At 36.6% G+C, this 23989-nt stretch overlaps 2 protein-coding genes across 5 annotated transcripts in view; one reads left to right on the top strand and one right to left on the bottom strand.

The window, feature by feature from the left end:
* Nucleotides 1-4433, bottom strand: part of raf1a (Raf-1 proto-oncogene, serine/threonine kinase a) — a 42177-nt gene extending 37744 nt beyond the window's left edge. For all 4 annotated transcript variants that reach the window (XM_058763164.1, XM_058763166.1, XM_058763165.1 and 1 more), the window contains exons 1-2: nucleotides 4355-4433; nucleotides 1734-1940 (exon numbers count right to left, since the gene is read on the bottom strand). In XM_058763164.1, coding sequence (XP_058619147.1) covers nucleotides 1734-1916 — 183 coding nt within the window. In that variant the 5' untranslated portion in view covers nucleotides 1917-1940; nucleotides 4355-4433. The remainder of the gene's footprint in view (nucleotides 1-1733; nucleotides 1941-4354) is intronic.
* Nucleotides 4434-9759: 5326 nt separating this feature from the next.
* On the top strand, nucleotides 9760-15117 carry cnbpa (CCHC-type zinc finger, nucleic acid binding protein a). Its single transcript, XM_058764090.1, has 5 exons — nucleotides 9760-9915; nucleotides 11610-11721; nucleotides 11795-11860; nucleotides 12808-13006; nucleotides 14127-15117. Exons 2-5 carry the CDS (start codon nucleotides 11613-11615, stop codon nucleotides 14242-14244), a joined length of 492 nt encoding a protein of 163 aa, XP_058620073.1. The 5' UTR covers nucleotides 9760-9915; nucleotides 11610-11612; the 3' UTR covers nucleotides 14245-15117.
* The last annotated feature ends 8872 nt before the right edge of the window (nucleotides 15118-23989 follow it).

Below are 23989 nucleotides of genomic sequence, written 5' to 3'. Positions count from 1 at the left end.
GTTGTGCCAGCGCCACTGAAGTCATGCAGTAAGAGCGCTGCTAATTCAGTTTTAATGTGCATCTAGAACGGCCGCAGATGAGGCATTAAGTGCATGGCACTGCGACCAACTTACCATTTTACAGAGTTTAATATAGCAATGTGGTCGCTCAGTTTTTCAAGATCAGTTTTAATCGTGTGACTGTTAATAATAGATTTGAACAAAGAAATGAAGTGTTACTAAGCACAGGCCGTATTGATTGCAAATACAAAAATAAAACGCAGTACTTATTAAAATAATCACCCTTTACTTAAATATATGAACACAGAAAACCTCTGTTAACAGGTTAATGTAACATCTCCCATTCTATGACTAATAAAATAATCGCAACTTACTCTGATGAGCACGGCTCTTATAAGAACCAGGCTGAAACACTTATGTGCACATCTGCTTATAAAGCACATATGAACGCCTTATTCTGCATGCTAATAAACTGCTAATAAACTTGAATTAAATCATATTTTAGATCCCTTAATCCCCATACACTCAAACAAATGATTTTACGATTCTGTACACTTAATTTAAACAATTCATTTTAATTTAACAATGTATTAGATTTCTCGTTCAAACACAGTTGCATTGTGGTAAACTGACTTGAAAAAGTTATGCTTTGGTTCAAATAAATGTTTTCAGTTTGAAAGAAAGTGTTAATTAAGTAGGTCAAAATAGCATTTGGTGCTTGTTCAGTTTACTTAAATCAAGTTAACCAAACAAAATAATTTTCAACCACATTACTTAATCCATTTGAGTTAAGATACATAAATGATTTTAGTCTGATTAAAAGTATCATTTTATAATCTAGGAACAGCATTTCCACTTCCCAACTGGGAAGGATAGAGAGACCATTTACTGGATTGGGAGAGTAAATGTTCAAATAAAATGTTATTTTATGCATCTTTTCTCAAGATGATAGAATGGGGATACATATACATTTTTAATGCTCTTTTATGATTGTATTTAAGAGAGTGTCTGTCATGTTAGCATTTTGGGGGTTACCATTGTGGTGAAGTGAAGAGCATGTGCTTGGGTTGAGGACCTGCTAACAAGTATTAAAGTTGTTTTAATAATAATAAATAAAAAAAAAACTAGTTGGGGCATGCCATGGATGTAACAACCATTTTCTGGCTAACTCCTAACAATAAGAGCTATATTTAGCTTGTTTAGTATGTGTTATAAATAGCAGCTGCATCAAAAAATATCTTACAATAAAATAAATCAATTCATTTATGGACAGTGTTTGAGTGTTTAATCTTATCATTATACATTACTGACACTCTATCCTCCAATTTGATACTGTTAAGTGCTTTGACACAATCTGTATTGTAAAAGCGCTATATAAATAAAGGTGACTTGACTTGACCAGACAGTGTTTCCACATAATGGAAACATGTTATCTTTACTCAAATACTTTAGTTAGGATGAACTTGATTGATTTAAGTTATTTGGACATGGTTGTTTAAGTTTACTCAATTCAGTTTAGTTCAACATACATTATGTATTTGAGTAGAAATAACATGTTTCTGTTATGTGGAACCACTGTCCATAATTTAATTAAGTTAAGTACATTTTTTATTTTTTGAGTGTACCTAAACTTAACTACCTTACTAACTATTAATAAGCAGCCAATTAGCAGTTTATGACTGCAATTCTTTCTGCTACTCTATATGAAGAGGGGTGTAATCCGGCTCGCTCACCACGGTCCGCTGCTGGTTGGGCAGGAAGACTCGGATGGTGCGGCTGGCTCTGGAGTCGTTCGAGGAGCGGTGCACACATGGCACCCCTTGGATCACAGGAGACACACATGAGCTCTCAAACACAGACTCCTTCATTCCCAGACCGTTAGTGACGGATCTCCACGCTCCCTGAAGCTGCTCCATTACAATAGCCTCTAGCACTCACTTCTGGAAGAAACACAAACAAAGAGGAGTGACTCTGAGAACTGCAGCCTGTACCATGATGCTGGCTGAACAAACTCAGGGTTACAGGATTAGCTTCGAGTTGACAAAACCAAACCAGTTCAATCAGGTACTATGACACTGATCATCAGCTTTCTCTGTAAACTCAAGCTATGCTCCTGAGCTTATGGACAAACGTGACATCAGTAGCAGACAATCACATATCCCATAAAAGACAGAGAAACAGCGACTCGCTTGTTGTGAGAGAGTCGGCGAGATTCACTTCTGTCTCCTGATTAAGAGATGATGACTGATGAAGATTAATGTGCATCTACACAGCAAGACGATGAGTTATCAATGAAAAAGGACAACTAAAAGAAAACATCTTGCTATGTCAGTGCAAGTTAAAGTTGTGAACGTAGTTTATATAGTTGATAATATACGTAGGTATACAGAGACTTGAAAATGCAACCTTAAATCGAGTCATTTTTAAAGCTTTATATTTATTTATTAAATTTTTATTTAGAAACCCATTTTTTTAGATTACATAGGCCTAGCCTATTATTTGCGTAATATACTGAAAGAGTGTAAACTGGCTTCATGGTACAGGCCCCTGGTCAATTATTGGATGTTATTAGTAAACTATAATCCGTTAAATCATTCAGGAACTCTTCAGCATGGCGTGACAATAAACTACTGCCATTACTCAACTTTGATGGCAGTTTCAAACGTGAGTAAAAGGCACCAAATGAAAACATTAGATCTTACACTTCTACATTTTATCAAGTCAATAGTCTGTTAAGCACCTTTAAAGAACTGGTCCATAAATAACAGTATAACATTATGATTAAGTATGATATTGCTACGAGGTTGCAAACAATCTTAAAAACTAACTATTAGTTAAACTAACGGATGCGTGTCAGTATTTTGAATCTGTGTATTAGGTCTATACCCGATGCTGTCTGTAAACTTAATCAAACAACCACAAAAAGAGAGAATCACTCGCTGCTCTTGACTGAATCACGTTTGTAGCTTTAATAAAAATCAGTGCACTTTTAATTAATACAATGAAGACTATGCTGTTTATTTGTTTTTACTACAGCTTCTGTAGTATTTCTTAGACATACCTGAAATACATTTATTACTACTTATTAATTGTAGTGCTGTCAAACGATTAATCACATCCAAAATAAACGTTTTTGTTTACATGATATATGTGTGTGTGCATTTATTGTCTATTTATATGTCTATTTATTATGTATACATAAATACACGCACATACATGTATATATTTAAGAAAAATATTAAATATTTTTATATAAATATAAATATATTTAAATTGAATATAAATTATATGAATATAAATAGGCTATATACATGTAAATACATGTACATATTTTCAAAATATATGCTGTATGTGTGTATATTTATTTATATATACTCATTTATTTACACTCATATATACATACATCATGTAAACAAAACTTTTATTTTGGATGTGATTAATCGCTTGACAGCACTACTAATTATATATTTGTTCTTATCTGATTACTGAACACCTTTAATCATATTTGAACTTTATATTAGCAGGTTTTGCTGTACACAAGAGAATTGTGAAATTTAGAGAAAGAGAGAGAGAGAGAGAGGTGGGTCAAAAACAACGAAATGTATTTAAAGAAAGACACTTTTGTTTTCCACCCAATTGGGGAATTAATATCACTTATTCCGTTAAAAGTATCTTGACTGTGTTGTGGGGTTTTACACAACTGTAAACTGTATTGACAACTTCTCTCAACTATAGAAACTCTCTTGAATTTTGCAAATTGTGTCATAATAATGAAACAAACAAACAAACAAACAAATATACAGGCAGTCATGATTATTTTAATGTAATCGGGAAAACTTACCTTACCTTAGCTGTCAAAATCCAATCACGTAAGTTTAGATCAAACACATTTAAATGAATAGTAACGTTATTGTTTGTGTTATCAGAGTCTGCGCGTTTAATTAAAAGCTGGTTTAGCTCTCGACTGTTCAACGCTTTTCTGTTTAAGTGGATTCGCGGAGAAGATCAAAACAAACACAAGTCCGTCGGTAATGTCACGGGAAAGGGTGTAAACTTAATGGAAAATAAGTAAAACGCAAATAACTTATCTTTATTATCAGGGAAATCATTTCATATTGTTATAAACGTATAAAGAGATTGTTTACACTGGCGTGAAGTGTTGAAGGAACTGTTTGAGCAGCTAACGTAACTTATTACCTCTGCGGCCCTTATTTCTTTTCTACATTTAAACCAATCAAATCAAACAACAAACACTTCACGAGCCAGTTATATTTTTTAAATCACCAAACGAAAAACAGAGATGCATTACAAACACAAAACTCATAACGCATTTCAAGAAGCGATAAACGCTCACCAGAGAAAGTTTGAAGAGTTCAGCTCCGCCATAACCTGAAGAAACGACCGTGACGTCACACACACACACACACACACACTCAATTCAAATGAGCTTTATTGGCATGACTGTGTAACATAATGTTGCCAAAGCAATAAATATATTATACAAACATATAGATAAATAAAATCTAGGGGAAACACATATACATGTCCATATTATAGGCTACATGTAAGTAAAAAACAAAAACAAACAAGAAAATACAAAGAGCAGTTATAAATGGAAAGGAGGGATCAGCCTTTGACACTTTTCCTTTTTTCCTAAAATATAACAGAGTTTGTCTAAGTTGCTTGCATCTATGAGTCTGTGCAGTGAGAACACAGCTCTCTGGCTCGTGTCGGCCGTCTCCACACACAGACCATACTTCATCAGCAGCTTTCTCTGACCGTACTCTTTCATTTTGATCAAGTAAGGTGCCAATTGATAACCAGTCTTTAATCTGTAGAAGTACTTCAGTTTGTTCATTTGTGCTACTTTGATCTGCCAATAATGGATGTATTCTTCCTGACTTATTTTTCCAATTTCTTTAACTTTTGCATGTCTTAACTGAATTGTTGAATTGAGTTGGTGTTTTTCCAGTAAATAGTGTAAGGGGTCACTCTCTGGGTGTTTTCCCTGTCAGTGAAAGCACTGTGGTGGTAGCTCTCCGTCTGAGAGATGCATCCAGAACTTCGCTGCTCTTCTGGATCTCAGAGAGCCGAGGGAATCTGCCCAGTTCTGCCCCGCAGCCGAGATTCGGGCCGTTTCTGTGAATTCCCAAGATGCTTTTGCAGAACTCAAGGTGGAATATTTCAACAGGGTTTTTGTCCCATGATTCATAATTTAGTTTAAATTTGGGGGCCCAGATTTTACAGCCATAGAGAAGAAAGGGTTTGAGCCACAGTTTAATGGGTGGGTTGAATTTGAACAGGGGTCGTCTTATACTGTAAAAAGCCCTGCGTGCCTTATCCGTCAGATCTTTGATTGCAGTATTGAACTGTCCAGGGGCTGAGATCATCAGACCCAAATAATTATAACAGGTGACATGATTAATAATTGTTCCTCCAATTGTGAACTCATATTTTTTGTCAGCAAGACGAGGCTTTTTCTGAAAGATCATGATTTTAGACTTCATAAGGCCCAATCGTTACTGTACTTTGGCTTTGGTGCAGTCCCTCTTCATGAGGCGGCAGCAACAGAAGGTCAGACCAGGACAAGAGGACTTATCGAGTGCTGATGCCAGTTTGTTAATATAGAGTCGGGCTGAGGCTGCAGCCTTGACGGACTCCTTTGGTCTGACTGTAATAATCAGTCCGTCTGTCGTTGATCTTGACGCAGCATTTGTTCCTGTTGTATATGTCCTTTATGATGTCACATGTCTTTCCTCCTATTCTGCTTTGAATTAGTTTTAGAAAAAGTCCATCGTGCCATACAGAATCAATGGCTTTTTTAAAATCAATGAAGCAACCAAATATCGTTCCTTGTTTTGTCTGCTGAACGTATTTTTGTATGAGTGTGTGGAGTGTGTATGTGATTTGAAGCTCTCTGTTTAGGCATAAATCCAATTTGACAATTGTTTACAATCTTATGTTCTTGGATAAACTGAATTAATCTGTCATTAATAATAGAGCAGAATAGTTTTCCGAGGTTACTGCTGACTGTGTTGCCTCTATAATTATTTGGGTCGTACTTCTCACCTTGTTTAAAAACTGGGGTGATCACGTTCTCTTTCCAGATCTCAGGAAAGTGTCCAGATTTTAATAAGAGATTGAATAATTTCAGGATAGCAATTCTCAGTTTCAGCATCTCATTAGATATTCCATCCAACTCACTTGATTTCTTATTTTTTAGGGATTTCATCTTCTCCGTCAGTTCAGTTAATTCTATGGGCTTGTCTAAATGATTTAGCCGGTCTTTTATAGTGTATTCTAGGTCGTGTAGTTCAGAGGTCAGATGTTTTTGGGCGAGGGTTGGTTCGTTTAGTGAATAGAGTTTTCTGAAATATTCAGTCCAGATGTTTGGGTCGTGGATGGGAATGTGTTTGGCCTCGTCTAAATTGGTCCACAAGTCTCAATTTTGTTTATTTTTATGTGATCAGTTTTCTTCTGTATTAACAGTGACTTGTATATTTTAAGGGTTTGTTGATATTTGACTCGTGTTTGTTGGTTTGCTGAGTCTCTGTGTTTTTTATTTGATAATGATTGCAATTCTTTTCTTAGTTTTTGGCATTCTTCATCGAACCAAACATCTTTAGCTGTTTCTTTTTTTACATCTGTCATTTTTTCTTTTTCTGAGGGCTTTTCTGACGACTGTAGAAAAGATTTTAGTTAACTGTTCAGTTGCTAAATTGATACTTCTCTTCACTAAATGTAGTCAAGAGAAATGAGTCTATCATGTTTACAACTTGCGTGCTGTGGAGCGCAGCTTTGTACTGGGCAGGACTGTCTTTACTCCATATAAATTTAGGGGGGAGTGGATATAGTTTAACCTTCTGCTCTGAAGATGGCAGATGATTCCCTCACCTGTTGAGACTGAGGACTGTGACTGTGGTCTGATAATGGCAGCTGTGGCATCACTGTGAAATAATTGATTTTACTTTGGTCTGTGATGGCGTAATCTACTGTGCTCGACCCTCTCTCTCTCTCTCACACACACACACACACACACACTCTCTCTCTCACACACACACACACAGAGAGAGAGAGATACTTGAGTCATTAGGTCATTAGTTTATGAATTATTCTGCAATATCATTTAAAAATACTCAGGGCATGGCCATATTGCTAACGTAGGTGTAATATGATGAAAAGCCATGAAAATGAACAATTGACTGAATGCAGGTTTTTCGATACGACTGTAGGAGGGCCATTCCACCGAACGGGTGCCATTTCTGTCTCCAGGACATTATAGGTACAAACATGCATAAAAATTAACTATAAAATACATTTTATTATTAAGCAAAGTGTCCTGCACATTAATCTAACTGCAAATTTAAAATATATAATAAAATTATGAAAACTACCTAAAACACTGAAAATATAGCATTTGTACATGTCCCCAGTGTCTAACAGTACATTTTAACATGAAATATAATGTTTAAAATCCTTCAGAAATCATTTTTATTTTGCATTTTTGTGTACCTCCATATCCCATCTGTACGGTGGCCGAGAGAGCTCACGCGCTGCAAATAGAAAAAACACCTGCAAATTAAGAAAACAATTTCACCAATTTGACAGCAGGTGCTGCAACACAAACAAATAAAGAAACGCACTGCAAGTACTCACAACACAGCCAAATGAATTATTTTATTTGCAGCGTGATTCTTTGTTTGGTTGTGTTGTGAGCACTTGCAGCACCTGCTGTCAAATTGGTGAAATAGTTTTCTTAATTTGCAGGTGCTTTTTCTGTTTGCATGTGTTTTCTGCAGCGTGTTGAGCTCTCTCGGCCACCGTACATCTGTGCTTTAAATACATTTATTTCAACATAATTGTATAATATTTTGTCTAAAATACACATTTTAGTCGTGTCCCCAGGTTTTCACTCAGTCCTGTTACCCTAACACATTCCCCCCTCTAAAAAACTGGGAAAATTCCACAAGACATAATATTGCAACATCTGTAACCTTCTGAAGGCAATGAAACGATCGAAAGCATGTGGTCTTATTTTCTTTTCTGTATATTCGATGATATTGTAATGGTGGCTGGGTGCGTCATTATAAATATACTGTCCTGTTACCTACATTATTTCTTAGATGTACTTGTTTATTTTAAAAATACAAATCTTTGGTGAATCACTATAATTTGCTGAGTATTTCATAATATTAGCATGTACTCCATGTGGCTAGATTATATGTATTTGCTCATTTTCATCTCAATCCTGTTACTTTCAGTCCTGTTACTCATATATCCTATACTTATATATAGTAACTGAGTAAAAGTAACAGGAGTGAGTAGTGTTATCAGATTTATTAATGTAAATATTAGGCTACATCCATATTAATCTAGACAAACCATTTTTCTCAATGTTTTGGCCTTCTATCCACACTGAGAGAATGCTATTGCCCTATTGTTTTTATGTGTACTTTAGAAAAATACACCTTGTGCAGATAAATAGTGATTTTTTTTTTATGATAAAAAGAATCTTGAACCATGAAACCAACAATTTCTTTAAAATAAACACCTGCCTGAGGGGGAAATGAAGGAATTTGTTGACATATTTTTAAACATGCTTTTAAAAAGACATTGGAGTTTTGCTATCAGGACTGAGAAAAATGCATCCATCTTCCACCTAAAAAAATGTGTAAAAAATTAAATAAAGTTACCTGAGATGGACCCATACAGATTTTGAATAGTTAAACATGTCTATTACTAGATTCAGTCTTTAAAAAGTGAATTGGAAATTATTATTATTATTATTATTATTTTAAAGAGTTTTGGAAGCAAATGGCACCCATTCGGTGGAATGGCCCACGAGTGTTTGTAGCAACCCTGATAGCACACGTACATCTCCGAGACGTCTATTTGACGTCTGCATTTACATCTGCAAGACGTATTTTTTAGGGTGTTTGCTCATCTGCAATATGTCTATAGGACGTCTCCTTTTAGATGTCAAATAGACGTCTATTAGATGTCTTTAAGAGGTTTATGATTTAGAATGTATGTAAAACTGACATCTTACAGATGTCTGTCAGACGTTTATAGACAGCAGATGCTTTCCAGATCAAGAGATCTTTAACAGACGTCTTGCAGACGTACGTGTGCTATCTGGGAAAAGGTTTTTAAAATGGATCATATCATAAAATAATGGCTGAACTCAAAATAGCATTCTACCATACAACTCTTACTATTTGTAAAATATGACCTAAATAGTAAGCATGCTGAGTTCACGGCTTCGCTCAAGCCCTACCGCATACTACTATTATTTTAAATGATTTAGCCACCAGATTTGAGGGCCAGCGGTTAAAGGTTGCTTCATCCGGGAACAGAATTAGGAAGCTACGATTCAGTGAGATATGATTCCCGGGAATTTCTGATGACCGACCAAATGTTTGATTTTGGACGCATTAAATTATAAAGTTTAACTGCAGATTAGTGAACAGGTTTGCACGATTGATTTCGTAATACTGGCCTGAACTGCTGGTTAAAATAATTAATAACTCTCCGTCACTTTGAGTTGCGCCTCATAACTGAACTCTGATTATATGCGTAAATAAACGTGCCACATGTAATGTTTGGAATAGCACATGTGTGATTTATTTCAGTAGCTCTCTGTGTGATTTATAACAGGCTAGATAACAGGAAGCGGAACGCTAATATTCCGTTCGTCTGAGCGTTGTTGCTGTGGGCGGGCCCGTTTATCTTTCCGATCAGTGATTGGTCAGAATGGAGGGGCGTCTCCAAGCATTCGATCCTCATTGGTCATCCCGGTCTGAATCGGGATCTCTTATTGGCTACTGTATCTGTCACTCAGCAGATTCATGCGCAGTGCTGAAGGGAGGAGTAAACAGCAGTGAGTCACAGCTAACAGGCTAGTGTTCGGTATAGGTGAGTACACATATTATCGGCGATAAACTCATATTTCCAACGGGTTTTGTCCGTATTATCTCCATGATCCGTTACATATTTAATGCTAGCTGTGATTGTGTTAACCGCACGGCTTGTGTGTGCATCGAGTGTGTTTAATCATGCGCGTTGAGCTAGCTGAGGCCTGCTGCAGCTCGTGCCTGCGCGGGAAAGTCTCATATAAGTGCACGTGCACATGTGCGATTGCAGAAATAAAACGCACAGCAGCTCATAAAAATACACATCGCGGCAGAATAGCGATAGAGTTGAGTGTTTGTGTGAAGTTTTTGCGTGAAAATTCATGATGAGGCCCAGTGTTGAGGTTCTAAGGCTGTGGAGCATTTAACGTTACACATGTGACTTTACTTCAATCATGTGTCATTTAACCCCTGTACATCTCTAAACGCATGCATTAATCAGGCTGATTTCATTCTGCGTTGTTTATTGTGTTAGTGCATCCCTGATAAGAGCAATTTCTCTTACGGCCTGCATTTCCATGGCTGATAATAAATGATCTGATGATCAGTAAGTTAACTCTTACTGGTGTTAAACCAGCATGTAGCACTTTTGGCCTTCATGAAACCCGTTTTTAAATACAGTTATGAGTGTTTATAGTCGTTTCCAATGAGAACCCTGTTAATTTTGTTAGATTTGTTAGCCTTTAGCAGTAGCCTTGGTGCTAGGACCATGTGTGCTATGTGCCATGTGCCATCAGCATTCCCATTTACAGAAGATCCCTTACATGAGATTGAAAAGTGTTTGGTTTTATGTTTCTTTGAATTGTTTCTCCTTAAAAAAATCTAGTTTTTACAGAGTCATCCGAGAAAGATGGTGTCTGACATGAGTTTTTGATTTTTGAGGAGTGAATGAAAACTTAGACTGCATGGTGTACGAATGCAAAGAAACCCTTGTTTAATTGTCATAATACCACAATGAAAGTAAACCTGAGCATAGACTCCCTATGTGAAGTTATTCGGTAATGTTAGTCTTTGCAGCTTGACATTAACCCATATTTGAACATTGTAACCAGTCTTGGGGGTAACTAGATAATACATAATTTATGTACAAATAAGTGTAACTGTAATCCGTTACACATACTGAGATTTCTTTCCCAAATTGCAGTGACTGCTTTAAAATATGAGACACCAATGTTTCAGGACACGTTTGATCGATAACTGCTTTATTTCCTGTTTGGGTTTGTGTACATGCTTTATTTTTTAAGATTAACTTCTTTAAGATTTAAATTTTAAAAACAGTATCGCAGCTATTTCTTGTTATGATTTTAAATCTGTATTTAACCTCAGAACGATCTCAAAGTAAAAAGAGGTGCTAAAGTCTGATTTTGTGGAGGCTGTGCTCTAAAATCATTAAAATCTTAATTCAAGTGATGGATTTTACTTCTGTATGGTTACCCCGGCCTGCTTTACATGTTTGAAAATGATTAACAGTTGAAAACATTTGTTAGTAATTTTGAAAAATAATAAAATGTAAACAGTTACATTACTTTATTAAAGTAATTGAAATACACTACTTATTACATTTTAAACACAGTAACTTGTAATCTGTAACCTATTACATTTCCAAAGTAACCTTCCCAACACTGATTGTGATAAACGTATCTTTCACGCCTGCAGTGAGCATGAATGAAATCAGAGTTTGTGGCTTTATCTCCACAGATAATGGACATGAGTACCAGCGAGTGCTTTGGATGTGGCCGCTCCGGACACTGGATCAAGAACTGTCCTAATGCTGGTCGAGGTCGTGGCCGGGGCCGGGGACGAGGAAAGGGTAGGGCTTCTCCAGCAAATAGCGCTGCTTCGAGACAGATGCGGTCTAACTAAGGTGGTCTTTCTCTCTGTAGATCTGTTCTGTTACAGGTGTGGAGAGCAGGGCCACATTGCGAGAGATTGCGAACAGACTGAGGATGGTAAGATGCTCTGCCGCATTGCACTTTGATTAGTAAGAACTAGGGATGTCTCGATATTATCGTGGTCACATGACGCTATCAAACGCTCATCCAGGCAAAAAGTGTAGTTTTTAAAATGTATTTAAATGTCTTATTCTAACTTGAAAGGTCTTTAAAGTGTTTTGGGCCATTATGCTTTGACACAGTATCTGTTAAACGAACTCAAACCGAAAGCACAATATGCTTAATCCCTTCATCAAGTCTGGTTTCACTGCGTGTTTCAGATTTGTAGTGAGATGCGTTTTTGTAAGCTGGAGTTTTCACTGAAGTAGGAGTTTTCCGTTAAAATAAAAGCTTAAAGTGCAGTATGAATTGCTGACAGCTAGTGGTTTAAATGCAGTCCAAATTCAAAATATCTCTTTCAAGTGTAGAAATTTGGAAAGTACTGTAATTTCCCTACTGTAGTGTAAAGCAAAAATAATATACCTATGAAATATTCATTTTCACTTATTTTACAGTGCTGTTGTTTTACAATATATGGCTATTATTGTCGTAGGAATAGTATATAATATAAAATAATATAAAATTGTTGTTATTCTATTCTAATTTGTTTAGCTTCCTAAAACACCAGTGTGAATATAACTTACACTGAGACAGTATATCACAAATAAAAAGAGGGTTGTTACCTGGTGAAGTTGATTCACTGACTTTTTTCTGTCGTAAGTTTTCTTAGTTAAGAACATGCGTTGGAGCTCTTAATTTTGAACTCTCAAAGTGCATTAGATGGAATAATTTAACTTTAAAATGTAAAAATTTTTTTTTTTTTTTTTTTTTTTCTCAATATCGCAATAAATATCATATTGTAAGATTTTGGTATCGTTACATCCCTAGTAAGAACTTGAAGATCTTTTGTACAGTTAGTACTGTCTACATGGTTGATTAACGATTTTTTTCTGCTTCAAATATAGCATGCTACAATTGCCACAGGAGTGGTCATATCTCCAGAGACTGTAAAGAACCCAAAAAGGAGAGAGAGCAGTGTTGCTATAACTGCGGCAAAGCCGGTCATGTGGCACGCGACTGTGACCACGCCAACGAGCAGAAGTGCTACTCCTGCGGAGGGTTCGGACACATCCAGAAACTATGTGACAAGGTGAAATGTTACCGGTAAGTCCCATCGGAGCTTGATGCTTTAAAAAATATTGTTCACCCAAAAATAAAAATATTTAATAATAATGTCCAAATAGGCATGTAAGGTTCTTTTGTGTGTTGTATCCAAACCCAATGCACACTCCGTGTGAGTGCATGCTACAAATGTTATTATGAACTTGAAATTTTGTGTTTAACAGAAAAAAAATAGCTTACAAGTTTGTAATGGCATAGCGACATGAGTAATAGTAAATGATGACGTTTATTAGAGCTGCATCGTTAAAAGATCGCGAGTCATTCATATTATCAGAGAAATACTGGGATAAAAGTTTACAGTTTGGATATAAACCTTGATGTTTATGGTAGCGGTCATAATCGAGCAAATCACCTTTTTAAAGTAATTGGTTCTTCAAATAACGTTGGTAACACTTTACAATAAGGTTCATTAGTTAAACATTAGTTAATGTATTAACTAACATGAACTAACCATGAGCAATACATTTGTTACTGTATTTAATAATCTTCGCTAACGTTAGTTAATAAAAATACAGATGTTCATTGTTAGTTCATGTTAGTTCACAGTGCATTACCTAATGTTAACAAGACTTTAATAATGTATTATTAAATGTTGAAATTAACATTAACAAAGATTAATAAACGCTGTATAAATGCAGTTCATTATTAGTTCATGTTAACTAATGAACCTTATTGTAAAGTGTTACCATAACGTTTGTGTCGATTGCATTGTTTTGCCATCAGTAGTCATTGAATCATTCATTCAAACCAATTTTTCATCATTTTAATGTTATAAATTGGCTTATTACATTTTTTTTATATATATATGTTTGTTTATAAATTATACAAATATACTAATTATGACACTGTAATTAAACATTTAAGTACTGAGTAATATTAATTAACTACATGCACTTACTATATGGTTAGGGTTATTAGGGTTTGGCTTAGGGTTACTTGCATGTAATTATGCAGAATCAATTGTTAAAAACGTTTAACAAGGGCACCTTAAAATAAAGTGTTATCTAAATGACTACTACCATTACGACAGTGAAGTACAGAGCAGAATGCTGGAGGAAGGCTTTGAATTCAGCGGGAAACTAAAATGCGTGTTGGCTTGCAGGTGTGGCGAGATCGGTCACGTGGCAGTGCAGTGCAGCAAGGCGACTGAGGTGAACTGCTACAACTGCGGCAAGACCGGTCACCTGGCCAGAGAATGCACCATTGAAGCGTCTGCGTAACTTCTTTCCTCTGTCGCCCCTCCTTTCCTGATTGATGGTTGTTTCTCTTCTCTGAATCCTCTTCATTGGCCAAAGGCTGGCAAACAGAGGCCTTTCCCAGGCCAGTGAGCAGCTTTGAGTTTTGTTTTTCCTTTATGAAGATAAGGGGTGAAAAAAAAATCATATTGCGTTTAAAATGAAATGTTTATTTAGGTAGAGGTGTAATGTATGACGCTTTGTTAAGGAACCCCTTTCCATGCCACTGGTGAAAAGATCCATTACTGGGACATCCCGCGCCACAGGGAACCTCTGGGCTCACGGAAGTGAGCCTTAGATCAAATGTAAGAGAGAAGTCAGGCGAAGGCTCAATTCTGGTGTTTTGTTTTCTTTTGTTTTGTGGTTATATGGAGAAAAGTGAAAGCAGGCTTAAGAAAGACCATTTTCATCACAGGAAGTCCATTATGATCTGGTGCCCACTAGCAGCTCACAGCAAAGTGTGTGTGTCTCCTAAGGAAATATGTTATAATGGTATATTTGAATTAATTTGACTTTCAGAAATCATACATTTTGATTTTTTTCTTTTTTTCTTTTTTCTGAAAAGTCACGTTTGTGGGTTCAGCAAACACTGCTTGTTAATGCTGAACATTACAGAGTAATTTTAGTCCTTTCTACCTTAAATTATCCAGTACAATAGAGAGACGTGAAATTAGCAACAATTTGCAAAAAAAGAATGTTTTCACAGAAATCAGATATTTTTGTACAATATCACTTGGACTACTGTAAGAATATCATTGCTTGTACTCCGTTTTTAAGTCAGAAGGAAATTGCAACTTAAGTCCTAGAACATAGATATGTAATTTTAAGCTGTCAATAAAGTTGGAGGAGGATGAGGAATCTGCCTGCGTTCATGATTTGTGTTACCTAGAAAAAAATGTTACCATGCACTGAAAAGTTTAATCTAGTAGTAATCTACTTTGAAAAGTTTAATTTAAACTGGACGGAAGCAAAAAAGATTTTTTCATCCAAGTTCATCAGGTTAAAGATACTTTAACAGATGGTTTGTCTGCAACAACATCTAAACTGCTACTATTCAAATTAAGAGCAAAACATATCTAATTGCATCCTGCTGTATAATTTCCAGTCATTATTGCCGTTTTTCTTTGTGTAGAAAACATTTTATGACAAATTAATGTTAAATGATTTGAGTTATTTATAATTGCATCCATAAAATATTTAAATATTTTAAATATTAAATAATGAATATTGTAAGTAAGTGAAAATGCATGCAGGGCAAGTGATATCTAAACTTCCAGCAGAAAAAAGGAAATGCTTATTAGCTGTGCTTTGGCATTTTTCTGTACCATTATTGCAGAGTAAGATAAAGAGGGTAGAAGTTTTGAATTGCTGGATGCTACAGGAAGAAATGTATAGTACAAAATGAAAGTATAAATACCTAAAAATAAGATAAAAATTTACTCAAATATATGTAATGTCTATAATATACAGAATCTTATTTGTGTTATTGGTTTATGGAGCAGATCGTAAATGTTTACAGGGCTGGAAATAGCCTTTGACACAACGAGACAATCTTACGGGACAGGAGAGGAGCTGGACAAAATATAAAAACCATCCCATACAGGGACAAAAAAAATAAAGGCCTGTAGCAAACTTCTGACAGCAGCGTTTGTTCATGTTACTGAGCCAACACAGCCACCTGGCTAATAAGCCAGCATGACGCAGCAGCCACAGCAGTATGCCATTCCTGTAGTAAAACACAACATTTAGCAAAAGTCTGACATTCATCTTCACAGAAACAGGTGCATCAAACCTAATTCTTTGTTGCATACAAATTAAAACACATGATGGACATTTTAAAGCAGTAGTAATTTACTAGTCATCTAGTGTTTATTATTAACTGCATTGTATTAGCTTTGCAAATTGGCATGTTTAATCTGGCCTCGAGGAAATATAAAACCTTGTATCGTCAGCATAACAGTGAAAATCAGCTCCGTACAAGGTGAACAGCAACAATCCTAGTACTGAGCCTTGCGGCACTCCATGCTGATCTTGTGATTGATATGACAACTTTTCGTTTATTACTACAAAGTGATAACTACACTTATAAATGCAGTCAGATAAATACAATGTTGTGGTCAATAGTATCAAAAGCAGTACTGAGCACATAGTAGCATTCTACCCCTAAACACTTTCTCCAGGTGAAGGAAAGTACTTCTCATTTCTTATTTGTACATCCTCATTTCCTTTCCTCGCTTCCTTTCCCCGTGTCTCCGCTCCCCTCCCCTGGGACATGAGGAAACAGAATGAGGACAGAGGAATCGAAGGAAAGATTACTGCAGTTCTGATGTACACTGGAATGTTCAAGCGTCACTTCAAAGCGTCATCAGCTGCACTCATGGGATCTGAGGTGATGTTAAAGGTTGGTTAAGACATTCGTAAAAATATTAATAAAGCAAGATTACATGAGATGTATGGTTTATTGAAACTGCAGAGGTAAAACAAAAATTCTGATTATTATGAGGAGGAGAATTTATATGTGCATCAGATAGGGAACCAGATAAGTCTTCTGTACAATCTGACTTTGTTGCAACCTAGAATTAAACTGCTGGTCTCATCTGGCCAGAGGAGAACGCCACACTATTTCACATTTTTAATACTGTAAAACTGTTATGACACAATCTGCATTGTAAAATGTGCTATATAAATAACGGTGACCTGACTTTTTTGATAAGAAAGACTTCTGCATAGGATACACCTGTGCATCTTCTGGAAGCTTGCTCACTCCTCGCCTCCTCATGGTGCAATTGGAGGTTTGAGATGTCCTTCAAGATGGCTAACTTGGATCGATTTCTGGGTCACAGGCTGGAGGACGGAGGAGCGAGGGAACGAGGAGGCATCAATTTGATTCAGACTCCCTCTCCCGACTCCCTTTACCTGAAATAGGTGACCAGTAAAGGGACGAACAGGCGAACCAGAAATTGTCGCCACTGTTTCTTACTTGTCTATCTCTGAGCTTATTGCTGCATTAGAGACCTGCCTTCAGTTAGCCAAGCTTCACACAAACAGAGAAAGGTTGGTAAAGATAAAAAGGTGGTGCAAAGAACTAGAACCTAACTTTCACATCAGATGTGAAATATCCATTGCGGGACTGTAAAATTGTGCAGGGTGACCACTGTCTAGACGAAATACAATTTAGCTAAAGAAAGGCACCAAGGGATTGTATGAACTAATATTCAGGAGATAAGGCAATCCACACAATTGTCTTTTGCTCACTTTTGGTGATATCCATATGTGCATTCCAATATATAGGCAACAGTATTGCTCACAAGCTAATGGGGCAGTAGATTAATTTACAGTGTTGAAACAAAGTATCCAGTTTGCAGTTCAGGAATAGAAACTTTGGAAATCAACTGTTACAAAGTTACTGCAAAATTCTGGGAAAAACCACAAGCTACCACATGGCTACACCTTTTGAACTCCTGCATAGCCGTTGGATGCATACTGTAATGTACTGCCTGTCAGCATAGACACTCCTGTGGTCTTCTCCCGATGGCCTTCTAGGTGACGAGGTCTTCACTGGGGATCTGTCTCTGGGGCTCATCTAGGTGTACTGATCCCCGCTGAAGTTCAGGGCTGTAGAGGTCGATTTTGATATTCTAGGTATTATCAAATGGCCAGAGTTTTCCACGCAGTGGACGTGGAGGACTATAATGTGATAAGAGCTCGCTCAAATACTGAGGAGCTAAACCATTCAGGGCTTTATAAGTAATTAACAAGATTTTAAAATCTATTTAATTCTCTGAAGAAAAGGGGAAAATGTAGTGTCTTTGGAGGTTTTATTTAGCCACTAGATGGCAGAAATAAGAACGTCTAAATGGAAAGGGGAAAGGAGAGAGAAGAGATACAGTCTTGCATATGCCTGCTTCTTGAGTGTATTCCAGATGAAATTTAACAGTGTGTGTGCCAGCGTGGGCCTGTTTACATTTGGCTACTTTGTACATTTTCACTGATCAGATATTTATCCGATCATAAAAGACCGGGTGTAAATGTACCCTCAGATGCATTTGGGATCATTTACAGTGCAATCAATCAAAACCATTTCAGATGGCAACAAATTAAACTCTGTCCACCTTATTTTTCCCATAAGAGCGCACGCGCCCATTTGTTAATTTTATGGGTCTGGCTTCCGGTCTCATTTGCTTCCAGCTATTTTTAGCTGTACAAAACAGCTTGTTTTGCTGCTTGATATTACAAATTACCATGTTATTTTAATGTATTATCTTAATTATAAACACACTGATTTACAGTGCAAACAATTTTACAGTTTACTGCATGTTGTTATTCTTCTTATTTCCCTACAGTGGCTAATGAACCGGAATTCTCACACATAGGCTTACTTCCACATTGAAGAATAAGGTGGATATAACAATAATATTTGTCTTTATGTGTAAAACAAGTCTTCCAGTGCATTATTAAGGCAATCATTAAACTATAGAAAAATATGTGCAGGCAGTGGTTTATAAAGTGATCCTCATCGGTTTGAGCTGGCAGTCATTGCATGTGAAGCTCAACCTGAAGCTGGAACTGGTGTAGTCTTTAGTAACTTCAGGATGGGTATCCTGAGAAAAAAGCAGGAAAGCAGAAGGTAAAAAAACAAATGTGTGTAAATACAGAGTTCTGGCATGAAACTCTAGATGGCGCAGTCCGATAGGTCTAACTCAATCTGACATAATGACGTAATGATCACATGAAACAGCTGACTGGTTCTCTCATTTATTGGTAGCCAATGAGCTCGCTGCTCAACGTTCAAATATATGACTAGTGCTTGCTGTAGCAGTTTGCAGCGTGCTTCAGAAACCTTCCACCTCCCCCAGCTCCACCTGTATAGATCTGCTACGAGGTGATCCATGCATGCTATATGGGGTTATTTTATGCATGTTATATTTGCAGCAGCAGTATTTCTTACATGCTCACAGCAGCATGTTGTGGATGTATTGGCAGTAGCAAGTCTCGGTACTTGCTCTGCCACAGCAGCAGCAGCAGCAGCGGAGCAGATCTAAGACCAAAGACCATCGCCAAGACCAAATACATTAACATTGTCATGTACATTACCATGCCAATCCCTCAAGAGTTGTCATACCAGAACTGCTATTCATGTTATTTCAGGTATGATTTTGGGCATTTTATGTAATTCAGCTACATTAGTTAGATCTGCCAGAATCACAAGTTTCAAGATGAGTTATGACAAAACAAAACAACTCCTTTTGTGAATTTAGATTTTCTAGGTCAAAGATAGCTAAACCTGCTTCTGGATGGCTACCATCCAATCCTAATCAAACACATGAAAATATACTTGAAAATAATAGACAGGTGTGTTGGTACAAGATTGGAGCTGAAGTTTGCAGGAAGTAGGGATGGGCAGTTCAGATAATTTTACTGACTTTCTCAGTTTGATCTTGTTCATCAAAATGAACACATTTTTATTCAATCATTTAATTCATAGTGGCTTTAAATGTTATACCAGGGGTCACCAGAATTGGTCCTGGAGTTTAGCTCCAACTAGGCTCAACACTCCTGCCTGGAAGTTTCAAGTATACCAGCAAGACCTTGATTAGCTGGTTAAAGTGTGTTTGATTACGGTTATTGGAGCTAAACTCTGCAGGACACCGGCCCTCCAGGATCAAGTTTGGTGACCCCTGTGGTATACTTTTAACAGCCAAATTCCGCAAACAAATCCACCTACACAAACTAGATCATATTCCGAATTAAGAAATCATTATAATGCAGCTAAAGATGATTTACAGGGAATAAAAATAATTACTTTACCTTTCGAGTGTTTTGTTCATTTGTTATGTGACAGAAGTAAAGAACAAATCGTTTATGAATGACCCATCACTTGCAGGAAGGTTTCTCACCAGGAGCAGGGCTGGCTACCCCGTTATAGATACTGTCAATAGTCTATAATTTTGTAACCTGGTGATCCTACATCCTGACATAACTTCATTTGAAAAACTAAGGCGATCTTCATTGTATTGGGCATTTAATGTGAACAGGATGGCATCTGTTTACTGAGTAGATTCAATAGTTTGGGAGGGTTCTGCCAGTCTCTCATCTTCATACTGAAAGTTAACAATGTGTGAATGCATGTCTCTAGTTCTCATGACCAGGTGTGGTTTAACCCATTTGGGGTACTGTACTAGGTTTGCTGGAGCTCAAAATGGAGGGTGATTGCCTGTATTGTCTTTAGATGTTTGGTAAAGTGGTCACTTCTGAGGCTGTGTGTAAGGATTGCCTTACAAGTCACCTTTATTTATATAGCGCTTTTAACAATACAGATTGTGTCAAAGCATCTTTCCAATATCAAAATAGGAAAATAGTGTGTTGATAATGTAAAATGACAAGATTAAACTCACAATTTTCAGTTAAAGGCATTTCATTATTGAATTCAGTGACGTCATCGTCCAGCTCAGTTCAGTTTAAGTAGTATCTGTGCAATCAAGTCAACGATATCGCTGGAAATTAAGCGTCCCCAACTAAGCAAGCCAGAGGCGACAGCGGCAAGGAACCAAAACTCCATCGGTGACAGAATAGAGAAAAAAAACAGACTCAGTCGGGGGGCCATTTCTCCTCTGATCAGACAAAACCAACAGTTCAATTCCAACTGCAGCAAAGTCAGATTGTGTAAAGGACTCATCTGGTTCCCGTGGTCTTCTCCCGATGGCCTTCTAGGTGACGAGGTCTTCACTGGGATCTGTCTCTGGGGCTCATCTAGGTGTACTGATCCCCGCTGAAGTTCAGGGCTGTAGAGGTCGATTTTGATATTCTAGGTATTATCAAATGGCCAGAGATTTCCACGCAGTGGACGTGGAGGACTATATTGTGATAAGAGCTCGCTCAAATACTGAGGAGCTAAACCATTCAGGGCTTTATAAGTAATTAACAAGATTTTAAAATCTATATAATGTTTAATAGGGAGCCAGTGCAGTGTTGACAGAGCCAGGCTAATGTGGTCGTACATCCTAGTTCTAGTAAGGACACTAGCTGCTGCATTTTGGACCATCTGGAGTTTGTTTAAGCATGCAGAACAACCACCCAATAAAGCATTACAATAATCTAACCTTGAGGTCATAGATGCATGAATTAACATTTCTGCATTTGACTTTGAGAGTATAGATCTCAATTTAGAAATATTTTTAAGATGAACACAAAATGCAGTTTTACAAAAGCTAGAAACGTGGCTGTCAAAGGAAAGATTGCTATCAAATAGCACACCTAGGTTCCTAACTGATGACGAAGAATTTACAGAGCAGCCATCAAGTGTTAGACAGTGTTCTAAGTTATTACATGTGGGGGTTTTAGGTCTGATAATTAACACAGTTTTTTTCAGAATTTAGCAGTAAGTAATTACTCGTCATCCAGTTTTTAATATTGACTATGCATTCCGTTAATTTCTCAATTTTGTGTTTCACACCGGGCCGCAAAGAAGTATAGAGCTGAGTATCATCAGCATAAACATTGAAAGCTAACACAGTGGTTCCTGATGATATTTCCCAAGAGTAACATATAAAGCGTGAAAAGTAACGGCCCTAGTACTGAGCCTTGAGGTACTCCATACTGCACTTGTGATCGATATAATACCTCTTCATTCACTGCTACGAATTGATGGCGGTCAGATAAGTACGATTTGGACCATGCTAATGCACTTCCACTAATGCCAACAAAGTTTTCTAGTCTATTAAAAAGAATGTTGTGGTCGATAGTGTCAAACACAGCGCTAAGATCCAGTAGTAGAGAGATACAACCACGATCAGATGATAAGAGCAGGTCAAGTCAAGTCAAGTCACCTTTATTTATATAGCGCTTTTACAATACAGATTGTGTCAAAGCACTTAACAGTATCAAATTGGAGGATAGAGTGTCAGTAATGTATAATGATAAGATTAAACACTCAATTTTCAGTTAAAGGCATTTCATTATTGAATTCAGAGATGTCATTGTCTAGCTCAGTTTAGTTTAAATAGTATCTGTGCAATCAAATCGGTGATAATCGCTAGAAATTAAGTGTCCCCAACTGAGCAAGCCAGAGGCGACAGCGGCAAGGAACCAAAACTCCCTCTGTGACAGAATGGAGAAAAAACCTTGGGAGAAACCAGGCTCAGTCGGGGCCAGTTCTCCTCTGACCAGACGAAACCCGCAGTTCAAAAGTTTATATTTCTATTTTAATTTTGTTGCAATTTCTAACAATAGTAGTATTATGTAGTTAGGTATTTTATTATATTTTAGTTATTTTGTTATTTTTGGTTGATATATCTGGGGATATATCTCTGGGGGTCATCTGGGTGTCCTGGTCTCCGCTGACGATCAGGGCTGTAGACATCATCTCTTGGTCATTTGTCATTTGTAACTCTAATGAGAGCAGTCTCAGTACTATGAAACAGTCTAAATCCTAAAACAGTCTAAGTATCACTTTGTTGTAATTGATGTGAAACCTTTCAGGTAGCCAGTGTACAGTAACAATGCTAAAATTAGGATGATATTATAGTTCTGGTTTTCTTAACAGCTGCATTTTGAACCAGCTGAAGCTTGTTTAAGGTGGATGCAGGACCATCGATAACTCCACTGGTTGAGATCTTACATCCTCAGCTCCTCCATATTATGAACATCAAGCTGATGGGGTAATTTTTAGAGCAAACCAATTTTTTTTTTTTTTTTTTTTTTTTTCAGAAAATATTAAATGATAATCATTATAGCCAGAAGTATAAGAAGAACAATTGTACTGGATACTGATGTAGAACATGTCAAACATTTATTTCCGACTATGTAAGGCTGTGGAATACAACACTGAGACATTTTACAAAATGAACAGTAGAAAGAGAACTAGGATGAATATAGATGTATTGGTAGGCAAATAAGAATTGTGCCAAAGTATTTTTACAATTTGGTGAATTTGTATGAATTTGTACATTCATATGCTTATTACCTTTCATATAATTTATGCACCTCGAGTGTTACGGATTCTCGTTAGACTGGGTCGAGACTTCTACTAGTGCCATTAAACATATTGATGATGGGCGTATGCTATAGGTGTATGTTTTCTGATTGGGCCCCTGGTGTTCAGCTCCCGCTGTAGGCCATCGAACTTTACATTAGACTTGCACTTAAGGGCCCAAGTCTATGCACTTAGAGTCCCAGGGCCCCTAAAGTAATCTGATCACATGAAATCTGATAAAATACCATTAATTATAATGATTCAATCATCAGAATCAGTTAAAAGTAGTTTCCAAACAATTGCATCCCTTATTATTGCTTGCATATTTGTTTCAATTTATTTTCTTGTAGGTAAGATGAGGGATCTGACTGGAAAGGAAAGGAGATTTTTGTATTGTTTTGCTTATGCATATTGTTTTATGCTGTTTTCTGTCTCTACAAATAAAAACACTTAATGTGACCACACACTGCCTATACCTGTCCTTCAGTAGCCTACATTGCTATGTTGTCCCATTTATTCTTATTTTAGTATCAATTACTAATATAGCTTTTATTAATATTATGAATTTGTTGAATTATAATGAATTAATAAATTCATTATTAATAATAATAATGAATTTTTAAATGACAAAAACACTATAAAATTACTAAAACTTTAAATTAAATCATATATATATATATATATATATATATATATATATATATATATATACATATATATATATATGATTTAATTTAAAGTTTTAGTAATTTTATAGTG

Source organism: Onychostoma macrolepis, chromosome 23, assembly GCF_012432095.1.
Source record: "Onychostoma macrolepis isolate SWU-2019 chromosome 23, ASM1243209v1, whole genome shotgun sequence".
Taxonomy (NCBI): Eukaryota; Metazoa; Chordata; class Actinopteri; order Cypriniformes; family Cyprinidae; genus Onychostoma; species Onychostoma macrolepis.
This window is presented reverse-complemented; position numbering and strand designations above follow the sequence as displayed.